Source organism: Anoplophora glabripennis, unplaced genomic scaffold (assembly GCF_000390285.2).
Source record: "Anoplophora glabripennis isolate ALB-LARVAE unplaced genomic scaffold, Agla_2.0 scaffold145, whole genome shotgun sequence".
In the NCBI taxonomy this organism is placed as follows: domain Eukaryota; kingdom Metazoa; phylum Arthropoda; class Insecta; order Coleoptera; family Cerambycidae; genus Anoplophora; species Anoplophora glabripennis.
The window spans coordinates 128694-143051 of record NW_019416303.1 but is presented as its reverse complement, the minus strand read 5'-3'; the positions used below and the strand labels follow the sequence as shown (position 1 = coordinate 143051).

At 31.9% G+C, this 14358-nt stretch overlaps 1 protein-coding gene across 1 annotated transcript in view; it reads right to left on the bottom strand.

Annotated features, from left to right (window-relative positions):
- The window catches only part of LOC108904291 (rho guanine nucleotide exchange factor 10), a 75996-nt gene that overhangs the window by 19960 nt on the left and 41678 nt on the right, over nucleotides 1-14358 (bottom strand). Inside the window, exon 2 of the mRNA XM_018706783.2 lies at nucleotides 10946-11135. Within this exon, the coding sequence (XP_018562299.1) occupies nucleotides 10946-11135 (190 nt within the window). The remainder of the gene's footprint in view (nucleotides 1-10945; nucleotides 11136-14358) is intronic.

The window sequence follows — 14358 nt, the reverse complement described above, 5'->3', positions numbered from 1 at the left end:
TTCGCAAATTTGATAAAAACATTTATGATAAGACCCTGTGGTTGTGTGGTTGTGACCAAACAAATAGATTTTTTTGTTTTGTATGTTTATTGTTTGGAGGAGGCGAAGAAAACTGGACGAAAACTGGAGTTTCTGACTTGAAACATTTAGAAATTAAAATTAAGAAACATGAAAATTCTCCTAAACACAAAAATAAGTTGGCGAGTTTTTTACTTTTAGGAAGAGTAAATATTGCTTCTTGTTTAAATAGTGCTTATGCAGAACAAATAAATAGTAAATAGTCATAACGAAACAGTCAGGGTGCAAAAAAATCATGATTTTTATTTTAAAATCAAAAAACCCGATTTTTTTGACTTAAATCAGATTTTTTGTTTAAATCGCATTTTCTAGTAATTAACGTCTTATTTCCTGTCAATAATGCCTAATTCGCCGCACCTATACAATAACAAACATTTCCACAGCGCTGCATAAAAAAAATAAAACAAAATAAAATTTTTCAATCGAATGGTGGATATCTCACAAGGATGTATTTGGAAACAATGGAGATTCGATTATCAAAATTACTAGGCAACTTCTGATTTTTTCTTCGTTTGGATTAGTCCATTCTAAATTGAGGAATCGACTGGGAGTAGAGAAGGCAGGCAAATTGGTGTTTTTGTTTAAACGTTACAACAGCAAGTGTAATATTTTATTTTATGAATAACTATTAGGTATATTTGTGTTATATGATATATTAGTTTTATACCTTTTACATTTATTTTTTGAGTTATTAAAAATATTAAAATATTACAACAGAAAGTATATTATTTTATTGATGAATAGATATTAAGTTTATGTGTTGAATGAATAATATTTTATAGTTTTGTAACTTTTATAGTTATTTTCCGATTTAATAAAAGCGTTTAAAAAAATTGATTTTTTTAAATTTATTCCCATGATTAAAATAAAAAATCAACTGATTTAAATCACGATTTAAATCTTGATTTAAATCAAGTTGATTTAAATCTTTGCACCCTGGAAACAGTTAAGGTGGCCATATTCCTGGCCGAGAAATGGTGAAATTTCTGGCGTTTTTAGGTACTGAAATCTTTAAAAGTAAAACATGTAGAACAAGAGTAAGCACAAAAATAAAATCCTTGATGTTTTGTTTATTCATTGTTACCATTTAAATTTACTCAAATAAAATAATAAGTAAAAAAAAACGTTTGTAAAACATGCGTTTGCTGTTATTCTAACCCCACATTTTAAGAATTATTTTCACGTATTTATAAATAAAAGTAAACAATTTTATATGTAGGACTAAGCAAGTAATTGTTATAAGAATATTTACATGTGGAGTTATATATAAAAAAGTTAGTATTTTCGTAGATTTCAGTACCTAAAACCTTGATGGTTTGATCGTTTTTTGCACCTGTTTATTCGTTTTACTGCGGCGTCTTTGAAAATACTCAGGTGGCATGACATAACATTCCTATTATTTGATAAGCTTTAGATTATTCAGTTATTAAATGTTTGAAATTATTTGTCTTTGCGGAAAACACTATTTAAAGAATATGGGGCCCTTAAGAAAAATCGATTGCTTCTTTCAAAAATTTTAAATATCTAAACTATGTGGTGCAGGTAACCTTTCTCTTCGTCGACATAATAAAAAAAGTGACTCGGTAAACAAAGGGGTATTTTTAGAACTGATAGACTATAGTGCAAAAATTGATCCCGTTTTAGATAAACATCTTAGTGATGCCCATATTTTTAAAGGAACTTCAAAAACTATACAGAATGAACTATTACACTAATCAACATAATTATATCCTAACTGGGTTGGTTGATCGATTATCCACTTCAGCCCCCACACGTTGGAATTTTATTTCTCGCATTGTATATAATTGTAAGTAGCTACTGTACACACTGACAGTATTCATTTTGGGGTACTTGCAAAACACAATGACCTTCAAATTCCTTAAAACCCCCCTGTATTCAAACCCACGGGCCGCCACTGATTACTCACCAATGGACTATATGCTCTACAAAAATTGTTCAAAGTTGTTTCCATGTACTAATAAACATACTTCCAAACGACAATAAAAATTCTGTCACCAAAAACATCACAACACACATTCACTGAAAATCGTTGCTGGAACCGATATCTCTGTACAACGCACAGTGGTTCCAAACCTCGAAAATCTGGACAAAAGTAAAAAAAAATCTATCTAGGGATTTTGTTGTAAAAAGTTTTGTATGTTATAGGTTATATCCATTCGAAATGGATTCTTCTTGAGATGGTGTGTATATACGTAAAACGTGAGAATATATTAAGATTTATAACATTAAATACTGAATATTTATTAATAATTAAATTGAAAAAATGGAATGAGAATTAATTAAAATTCTGGAAAACCATCTACAAAATATAAATCTGCATAATTCTGCAGTCTACTTTCAATAATCTTATAATATAGATTATTACCTTTCAAAATCACTTTCAACTTGTTGCGCCTAGCTGCGACTGCATCCCTGGCACGTATTTGAATAAAATAATTTTTACGTCGTTTAGAGTATATGTATAATAACATTATATTTAAATATATTAGTTTTATACATATTATGTATGAAGAAAAGTATATACATACATATATTTAATGTATGTTTTTGTTTATTGAAATTATTCATTATCGTATGAAAAATATAATTTAAATAATTAATTTAATAAATCAACAGAATAAACAAAATGAAAAAACTTGAGACCATTTTAATGCGCAGTACACCTGTAAAATATTTTAACGTAAATATATTAAATATGAGTTTCTAATATAAATCATTGTCAATATGAATGTAATTTTTTTTTATTACTTGGGTATTTTACGACCTGTGAAAAAATTTTAAATTTAGTGAAATAAACCCTTGCACCAAATGGATCAGTCAAGGGTTATTTTTGTTAAAATAGTTTTGCCTACCCAAAAAATCTCACACTAAAAAAAGCACATAAATACAAAATACAAAAACACATCGCACTATATCGCGCACGTTAAAATGTTAACGTTTCGAAAATCAGTTTCGTTTCCTAAACTTTTTCTGACTTTTCCTTTTAGTTACTTTGACAGTTTAAAGCAAAGAAAACGAAAACTAGCACTGAAGCATCATCAAATCCGATGATTCTACAGAAAACTTATTTTTTATATTTTACGCAATTGCCACCATTTATAAATAAAAACAACTATTTTATCAAATGTTTACTTACTTTTTTCTTACAATTATTGTTGAAAACCCCTTAAAATTTGTATTTTTGTTTCATATTTGAAAAGTTTTCCCGCTATATTGATCCGCCATTTTCTTTTTTCAAAAAATAACGTCAGAATCGAATTCAGTGACCTTAACTACTGATGTGTATGAAAAATAAAATCATGTTTTGTACTTTCGGCCACGTTTTCGGCATTTGGAACTACTGTAAAACGTGAGGATTTGCATGACACCAATAGTCAATGTTGTGAAAATTTAGTATGCCGCCTCTAGTAAAACAACATTCATCCGCAAAAAGCACCTTGCTTGTAAAATCCGGATCTTGCGCTATTTGATGTCGGAAACGCTGTCAAAATTCCACATGAGGCAGAAAATCGCTGTTATTTAATGCCTGAACCCTTTGTACATGATAGGGGTGCAATAATAATTGTTCCCGTAATACACGATACTGTTAGTTTTATACGCCGGCTAAGTAATACTGCAACACACAACGCACGTGCGCAAGATACACAGGGTTGGCTTACATTTATGGTTAATTTTCTAAATTAATTTTCTCGAAAACCGAAGCATTTAGAACATCAGCTGCTTAATAAAAATTGCTCATTTTCATACCCTCTTGTCACCCTTTTCAAGGACCGCACTTATTTCAGAAACACCCTGTATTTCCTATATTTACTATGGGTTTTTAAAGAACTGTGGCACAATAGTGGCACAGCATTTTGACTTGTGCCGCTATTTCACGGGAAGTGACGTTTGCGACTTGGACATTTTTTTTATATTTGTCAAACACTAGAAAATTGTCAAATCAGTCAAATCTGATCTGATGTGTCGGATTAACCTTGACTACCACATCGTCATTTAACAGCACTGGGATTCCTATTGTCGCCTCTGTCCTTATATAGAGCCATTGTATCTACTTTAATATCTAAGGACTTTTACAAATGACGCGACACGATACTTTGTTTTCTCTGCGATATATAAATAAAAAAGAAAGATTGCGCTGAAAATTACTAACATAATATTTTCTATACAATAAAAAAATTAAACATCAACAGCACCACAAAATATTTTCTCGCATAAAACACATGTTCTAAAGTAAACATTTTCATGTGGATCAATAAAAACAACATTAAATCCGAATTTTATGTAACTGGAAAGGTCATATGCAAACACACACACATGTACACATGTACCTAATGTTGATGTTTAAGAATGTTATAATGATCAAAGGTGAAATTTATATTTGCAGGATATAAAAACATACATAATGGTTTCCCATATCAAGATTAATACCAAACAGTGTACTGTATAGAGGTAGTATCGATTTTCAAGATATTTTCTATGAATTACTTGAATTATTTGATGAATTTGGACTCCAGGATCTTGATTTTCTTAGTATTACAGTTAACATTTTACAAGACAACAATGAAACACTACAACGTTTTTATAATTACGGCGATTTAAATAAAATATGTATTTTCAACATTTTTTATTTTTTCTGCTACTCTTTTATATATATATTACGATTATTACGTAATTTATATTTGGTTAATTACCGACATATCTCAGGAGGATCGTCCCCATGCGACATCCTGTACAAATACACATTTTTTACAGTCCATTTATTAAAAGTCAATACACACCACCCGGATTTTCGGTTGGGTACCCTTGGTAAACACACGACATCTCTAAACATCAACCCGAAGCGCAGACAATATTAAAACTGACAAGTTGATGATTCACATTTGTTGATAGAATCCATTGCACCCAAATATGAGAGGATCGAAGGTCAAGCGGGACCTCCTTATTGCATGACTTCAATTTCAATGGACGAAATCATGGTATAAACCGCTTCAAACGAAGGTGGCTCCATTCAATTATACAAATTAGGTTTTAGAAATGAATTGTAGGTATTAGAGGACAAGAGGCTAAATAGCAAAAATCATATCATTTTTGGATTCGCATGTTGGTCTAGAGAGCAGAAATCCATAGTTCTGGGGAATGATGAACAACAGCCTGAGGCAGTCAGAACCACATAAGCGAAGTAGCAATTTTCACTATACTTTCGAATTCTCGAGCCAAGATATCGTTCTACAAACGACCTCAACAATTGCCGAGGGTACGAGAGATCCAAACAGCACCGATAACCACTCACCTAAATTTCGTGTTTAACCGTCGATCCACTTTAGTAAAATCTGCGGAATCACCGAGCTCTGCCTTTGAACATCTACCCAAATAATTTTCAGTATATTAACCAGGACAGAGTTCCTGGCCACCGCTTTAAAGATCAATAGCAGGCATTTCACATTATAGTACGTATCTCGGATTAATAAACATTTTATTTGTTTTTACTTTTTTGTGTTATTTGCGAGCTTTGGCTCCTCAACTAGCTCTATATTAGTAGAAATTACCCAGGCATTTATTCTTGTACTAAGGCCAATTTATATGTGTTCAGTGAAGCAAAGAACACAAAAACATTATAGTGCGTGCATCTTATCTTTTTGATTCAGAACTGTGACGAAAAAAGTCTATGTCTCACTTACAATTAGACTTTTATTAGTAGTAGATCTACCAAATACGTCTCTCTAAAGCAGCAACTCTCATTTAATGCGATTGTCGATTCAATGTTACAGTGTACAGAAATAGTTTCCGCAGAAAACGAAGAGTATAACAGACGTGGATGTTTTTTTTATGGCAATATTTTCAAATTATTAACACTTTTTTAGATGCATGCGTTGTTTTTCGATTTAAAAAGCTTTATTTCACATTTGCAGACAAAATGATTTTCTTCTAGTTACATTTCGACAAAGTGAAGCAACAAAAATTATATATTTTGAACAAACCAAATATTCCTCCACACTACACTGAAATGACGTATACACGCGTGTTTGGTGATTCAAGGGCAAATAGAATTATGAATCATTTCTGGATACTAACATAAATAATTAAGGAAATGACATTTAATTGTTGTCTCATTCAAAATGGCAGAAATTAATAACTTTTGTAGGTGTGTAGACCATAAAAAATAATTATAGTTTCCAACAAAACACTTAGATATTATTAAAGGGAAGATTTATTCTAAAAATATATATTTTACGAACTATTAAAATAGCCGTTACAGTACCGGTTAAGGTTAAGGTGTTTTATTTTGATCAGTGGCCAAGCCATTTAAGGAAAAGGTAAATACAAGTCTAACTTGCGATCGAGTGAGAAATAGAATCGGATTCAAGGTCGACAGAGTACAAGGGCATGGCATGTGTAAAATTAGAGAGTGATGGGAAGGTATTCGTCATCCTTTGGAGGCACCCACCTATTGTTTTCGTTTAAAACACTTCTTGAAAAGATGAGCCAGATTTAATTTCATATATATCAAAATAAACAGTTTAATTCTGGTTAAAAACATCGTAGTATCAAATTTAGGTGGGAAATATTTTATGTCCACGAGTGTGGCCAATTTAAAAAAATATTTGCACGGAAACACACATTTTTCTTAAGATAGTCACATCCCATCTGCCCTATATACGTGCAGATTGAACAGCTGTCTACTATGAAAGGGCCTCTTTTACCAACTCTCAGGGGTGTAGTAATTGACGAGGGACCACAGGAAGTGGGTAGAATCTACCTTCTACCTTTAAATGGGAAACAGAAAACGCGTTGGCAAGGCCATGAGAATTGCCCACATATGTCTTTATTAAGCAAATTAAATTGTCAGCCCGTGTTTTGTTGATTAACCTATTAGCAGAGATTTAATTCGAACCCAATATTAAGCTTGCATTATAGTAGTTGAACTTGAATTCAGTATTATTAAGTTTTGGTACAATAATTAGTAAAATTACGACGATATTTAGGTTTTAACAGTAATTTTATTTCCTTCGTGTCGGCAATTAAATTTCGGAAAAATTAAAAATTATTAAAACAGTAAGATCAAGATCATATTAAAACGCAACAATCTGTTTCGTGGGCATTGATTGGTGTAATTTTTCTCTACATCAGATTCAAGCAATCAGCGATCGGATTATTTCGAGCGTTGACGTAACGGTTTGTCATTGTTCATTGTAAACGAATCATTAATATTGGTGATGCCAATATTTAGTTTTTCAACTGTATCATGGCGATCTCTACTACCTTAAGAGATTAAGACGAATAATATACGAAAATAAATTTACCTATCTTTTTTTCATTTTGAAATTATCAGCCAGACACTAAAAATTTTGATTTTAATTTTTATTAATCGAAATACGGAAAGAGCAGAATTGAAAAATGCTGTGACGGACATAAAGACGGAGACACGAACTTCAACTTTTATTTTTCTTATCAGCACCATACTGGCTTTTCGTTTTTTTTTTTAAAGAGTTGAAAACTATTCTGAATACGGTGAACTATCTGTCACACAAATTTTGAAAAAATCTGGATCGCGTAGTCTGTGGAATATACAATATGCCTAGCAGCTAAAAATTGCTGATTCTCTAAGATCCAACAGACAAACTTAAAAGAAAAAAGTGAATTTTAAAATACTATTTCACTTATGATACCCCGAACTAAATTTGTAAGTAATCATAATCATAATATATGGGTAGGAGACGCAGTTGCAAAGGTCGAGGACGAGGCCCTTCTAGATAGTCCATCAACCAGCGGAAGCCAGCTGTTGTAGTCTAGACTTTTTTCCTAAGTTTGTGAAATATATGTTCTGATTTACCTTTTTGTTTCCGAACTATTATTTCAAATGAAAATTCGTGACTGATGTATGCTCCAAATGTACTGCTTTGGTTTATCCGAGAATTACATTTTTAGTTTAATTTTAACGTTGCCAAAGAAAATCTAATTAAACTGTCAAGTTTCAATGACGTTTGAAGTAATAGTTGAATGTTTTGTTTTCAAAGCACCCTTTGTAAAAGGTGATAATTTGGAATTTCTATAAAAAGAAAAAAATTAACTGTATTATCATTCATTCACATCCGTTCTGAATCTGATAAATGTCAGGACTAATAAAATTATTTACATACAGAAGTAGGCTCACGTAACGTTCTATCCCCTGATCTTTTTTACTTTTCTATCTAGCAAAGCAAACCAAAAGACCAAAGTTTTAGGAAACTTTCTTGTGTTCTCAAAGGAATTCATAAAAAAAATAAATGTTTTGATTCACAATATAAACCAAACTTATGTTTGTGATATTGTTGAATGAAACATTCAATATATTTGGGGTTTTTCTGGTTCAAATTTTCCAACATGGACAAAATCCAGACTACCATGTAGTCGTTTTTATGTATTTTTCTGAAATCTTCCGATAAATGTACTCTTTACCATTTTATGTCATAGAAAGTTCGAAAGAAAAAATATAAGTAGATCAAATTGGCCTTAGGCTTGTCATTAGATTCTGCAAGTTTGTCCTACTTTGTATTACTTTATATAACCTACAGTATATCTCGAAAAAGGGGCACTTGGTGCACAGGATGATTTTCTCAATACATAACGAATTAATCATTTAAGGCTTCTCAGATAATTAAACGTAAACAATCCAATGTTAAATATCAATCTACCATGAAACAAAAAACAACTACTACAAAGAGATCTTGAGTATTTGGTGATGATGATACAAGGACCGTAAGAATACAGTATTATTTAACAATTTTAATATATTAAGTAGGTATATGTTCTTGTATTAACTACATTTAGACATATAATTTTTAGTTTTTATTATTATCAATGCTAGTTGAAACATGTAGCCCACAATCGCAATATCAGGAGGTAGGGGTCTGTACCTACCTAGATTTCTGGAATCGAAAACAGTGTCACTTGATAAGAATTTGACCGAATTAGCTTAATGCCTTTAAAATTTAGTAAAAAGATGTAACGACCAACAATAAAATATGCTTTTTTACAACCAAAATCGAAATTGCAAGAAAATTCCCTAAAATCTTAGTGTTTACTTTTTCAAAGTAGAAAAGTTAAAAAAGGTAAAGGAGGTATATAGAATGTTATGTGAATGACCCTGTATATAATTATTTAATAGTCGCGGATAATATTAAATTAAAAAAAATCTGTAACGAACTCATTTTCCTTATTTGGAGGATTGCCTCAATAGTGTACTTAATTAAAAACCGCATTTTGTCTTTGAATCTGATTGGCCATAAATGCCGATATAAATATGAGAACCTAACAATTAAAGATATCCTGTATTACAATTTTGTACGATTGTTCGCGCATACTTAATTTTTTAAATATAATGACTTCTTAATGTTTGAAATATAATTAATTCGCTGTAAACGAAACTGGTTGTATGAAACATGCCACTAACAGTGAATTACATTTGGTGAAATTACAGAAATTACTACTTTTCTTACTTATTTCTGCTTGTTTTTACTACACGCCTGTTTACTTTTACTTTATGAAACTTTTTTACTTTACTTTCCACTAGATTGTTTATTCTTTATGCCCTATTTCTTTTTGTTTGTACCTGCATTTTTTAACATTACGTATGCCATTTTTGTAACGCTTCTTTTATTGGACAGGTTTTTTTACTTTAAGCTTGTTTATTATTTCTGCCGGCTTTTCTTACTTTCTATCCGCTTGGCTCTTCTTTGTATCCGCTCTTTTCCTTTGCACTTGCCTGTTTCTTTCATTGTTTGTAATTTTTTTTGTTTTTGACAACTATTTTACTTTACGTTTATATTTTCGCCCGCTTTTCAACTTTGCGCCCACTTTTTCCTTTACGCCTGCTTTTTTTTATTCCTTCAAAAATCTTTTTATTTCGAAAGGAAGGTGCCACATGCGAAGTCGCCTTGTTTCTCTCAGAGAGAAAGAGATAGAGAGAGATAGCGATGGGACTCACTCACATAAGTATTCATTTTTGGATCTTGGGCCCGTGACAACTTTTGATCGGGACATCTCAAATTAACATAGATATTTCATTTTCAGAGAATTTGACGGGTCGCCGATTTCCATTAAATGTGTGCGTGGTTATCTGTCTTGAAAATCGAGCTTAAAAATATGTCATTAGTATTTTTCTAATTCAATCACTCAGATTGTGGTGTTAGTGGAGAACTAGAAAAGATAATTGCTTTATTTAGTTAATACCAGTTCCCTGCATATTAATATCAGTTCTACATATATGTATTTATGATCGACACGGAACTAACAAGGAACTGACGATTTTAGATTTAAGACCAAATAAATACATCAACAGTTTTAAAATTATTATGAACATTACTAGACCGGGAATTTTATTTACTTACGAGCAGAACGAATGGTTTATCTAAAAAAAATACAGCTTACATGGGATGTTTCAACCGATTACATCCAGTAAATATGACAAATTTTCAACACCTAATCGTATGTGTGATAGACGGTACTTCCTGGAGCAAATTCAGTAAGATAAGTATTCTTTCCTAATATAATGTTTGTGGTATAATTGAACAAAAATAATTGTATTACACTGGAACAAAAAATGAACTTAACACAACACATGTAATTAATGATAAACAGTTTATTGTTCACTAAAGAACTTGCTCACTTAAAAACCAAAATGTCTTATCAGTTTTTTTATAAAAGTTAATGATACAAATTCGCATTTGTGACTTTTTTCTGTACCTCCCTTTTTGTAGTAGTCGTTTCAACTAAAATTATTCGATTACTCGTTTTTGGGAAAATCGCCAATTTCCATTATTTTTGCATTTTGTTGTAAAAAATTACTAAAACGGTAGAAAAGACTAACCTGCCGGAGGCGGCGCTTCTATCGCTTTCCTCGTCGGATGACAGATCCGGATCGGATCCCGAACACCAGCTGTCCTCCGAGCTTCTTTGGGAAATGGTGTGCTGCAAGGTCCTGGTATGGGCGAGTGGGGGCGCAACCCTGTGCTCACATGTTGGTTCCTCCCACGTGCCTGGCCGAATGCGAGGTTCATCTGAAAAGAAAAAGGACACGTTTAGAAAAATTACTACATAGGTACATAATTTAGGATTTAATTGATAAATATTTAAACCTTTCACGATTTGGTTTTACAAAGTTTAAGATTATGGAAATGGCTTTGTTGCCGAGAAAGTTGTTTTCAAATTTGCCGAAACTTGATCTCTTAAGGAGGATTATATTTCGATATGCGTGTGGGTGTTTAAAACGAAAATTTACTCTCGGCGTTACGTCTGCGGCACAATTCTACGTAAAATGTTACAGTGGAATTTGTCCGTGAACGCGATACGCTGGCGGGTGGTCTGTATTTTAATTAATATCTGAGAAAAGATACTTTGCCGCCTTGAAATGAATTCGTAAAAAATATCAACCGCATTAGATACGGAAAAATTTTGCAATATTTCGTCTAATAAACTATGATAATAAATTTTTTTTACAGAGCAGTGCTAATGTACTTACCATGTTACATTAAAAAACAGCAAAAAATAAATAAATTGGAACTGAAAAAATAATATACCAACACCATGTGCGATTATTTATGGATCCATTGCGATAGACGGTGTCTTATACCTTTATAACTTCTGGACAAATTTGATTTGTAGCCCAACAAATGACCCAACGTAGAATCGACTACCATTTTTTATTATAATTTTTTTTCAAAATACTTGCATAACATATTTAAGACTTATTTCGTCATTCGTTAACTTTATATCATTTTGTGCAAAAAAAAGCAAACAAGTATCTTAACAGTTTGAGCCCCTTCTCAGTAACGGATACTATTGACCGTTGTTGGTATTGGCCATCTAATAGAAGGGACAATACAGAATTGGTAATCTATACAGGATATCTAAAATTGGAGAAACCAATCTTTATCTGGTGACAGAACTCATCAAAATACGAAAATGTATCCTACATAGGTAGATAAATGCTTAGTTTCCAAAATACAGAGTTCCAGTTTAAAAAATATATATTTTTAGTCAAGCACCTTTAAAGATGTTTGATTTACCAAATTGTGGGCAATAATTTGTTGAATTAATTTATAAATACTTCAACTGGTTGTGATATGTTATAAACTGAATAAATGAACTTAAATCCTCATGTTATTTGCAAGAAAAAAGTATCTCATTTTATTCGAAAAATTAATAATTTTTAAGTAACTTTTTAAACTTAAAATACGCTTACTGTGTAGTTGTCTAAATTTAAAACATCTCTAAGAGTAGTTAGAGTAGTAGTCATCGAAAGTCCAAAAAAGTCATTGTCGCAGAAATTTTATTTAGCCCTTGCTTTGCGTGCGAGCAAAAAATTATAATATTGTGTGAAATGAATACAATTAGATGTTACGTAAGTTTTGCGTTGTTACGAAACAGGGTTAGGCCTCGACTAAGCTACAGTGGAGTCGGGGTGGATTCAGAGTTCACAAAATATGTTTTATTAATGAATTTTAATTTGTAGTCAAGGGCGCCAAGTGATTTTCTATAAGCCATATACCCCCAAACTGATAAAATCACTAAAGTTTACAGCAAAACGGTTTGAGTGGTTCAAACAAATGAAAGGACGTAAATTTTATACAAATATTAAATATTTAATGTAAATTTAAGGAACAGTAGTACATTAGTTTACGGAGGTACACTAAGTTTACACCAAAAAAAATATATGTAATAACTAGGTATAAAAAAAGAGCTTAACTAATGTAAAGCCTGTGTTCGTGGGAGAAAATATCGTACGGTATATTGGGTATTTCGATAATGTGAAATCGTGTATTTGGACAGGTTTAATAAATCATAGACACTAAGGTGTTCAAAAGAATAAATTAATCCACTATGTGGTACTTATCGTCGCTACATTCAAGGCTTCTCAGTTTTCCACCAGCTTTTTCACGCCGTTATCAAGGTCCATCTACGTAGGATTTTTCTAGTGGAGGTGCCCTGTCCTCGAACAGCGTGACTATGACTATTTACTCGATTCCTAGCGGGATAACCAGGGATAAAATGACGCAAGCGTAAATCTCTATAGGACTCCTGGAGAACTTTATGAAGTATAACTTCTTAACCAAAAAAAAACACCTAAAATAATAAATGACGAATAAATTCCCATTCTCGATATGACTTTCGACTGACACCACTATTTAAATAAAGAAACTCACCTCAGGTACGAATTTCCCTATGCACCGAGATGTTTTTTCATTGTCGCCTAACCGCATCCCATATTGGACAAGAAGACCAATCAATCCAACACATATATACCAAAATACAGTCTTCTACTGTGAAGTTGGTGAAAATCCGTTATTATTTAACGATATATCTATAACTTCACCAATCTCCTATTAACTTCGAATCGATCGCTTGTGTATCGTGCCAGCGAAAAGGAGAACCTTTTTTCCCTATCTGTTTTTTTCCGTTCTTTTTCGTACCGTGTATTAAATTCATAAAACCGACGAACACTAGATGCCATGACCTACACTAAAATCTTATATTTTCAAAATTTAACTACAGAAACCTATCCTTTATTTAAAATAATTTAAAGTTAGCCTAATATACGTTATATAGAGATGTTTCAAATTTATTCAACTATGAATATTCTAAGCTTATTTTAAACTTAAAAAATGATTCCCAACTTAATAATGTTTTTTTTTTATAAAAGTTAATCTATAAAACAGTCAATAGTGCCGAAATCGTATTGCCAAAGCTTGTAATACAATTCGAGAGGATGTGGCAATGTTGCAACATGTGCGAGCGAATTGGATACGTCGCGCTGAAGCTTGTGTGCAAGCAAATGGTGGATACTTCGAACATCTATGAAAATCAGCAAGTCCCAAAAGGTGGCTCCTTGCAATGTTGAGGTAAGTAAGACTTTAAAATTACATTTTACTCAACACAAACCCGTGTATTTTGACATAACGGACATGTGGCAAAAATATTTAACATAAGTTGATTATTTCTCATAAACTGGAACACCCTGTACCTCAAAATATAAGCAACGCTCGAGCCATGTTTATGAGAACTATGTCTTGTTTTGACAAGTTCTATGACCAGGTTTAGCATCCCTAGTTCGGGACACCCTTCCAATAAAACATGATACATAGAAAAGTTATTATTTCATATTTTATAATTTTTTTTCATGACTACATATAAAGTTTTATAAGAATTTTAGTTATGCAAACAATTTTATTTAAAATGTCCGTTATGTCCCAATTGTGTCGGGACACTGTCCATTTTAACCAC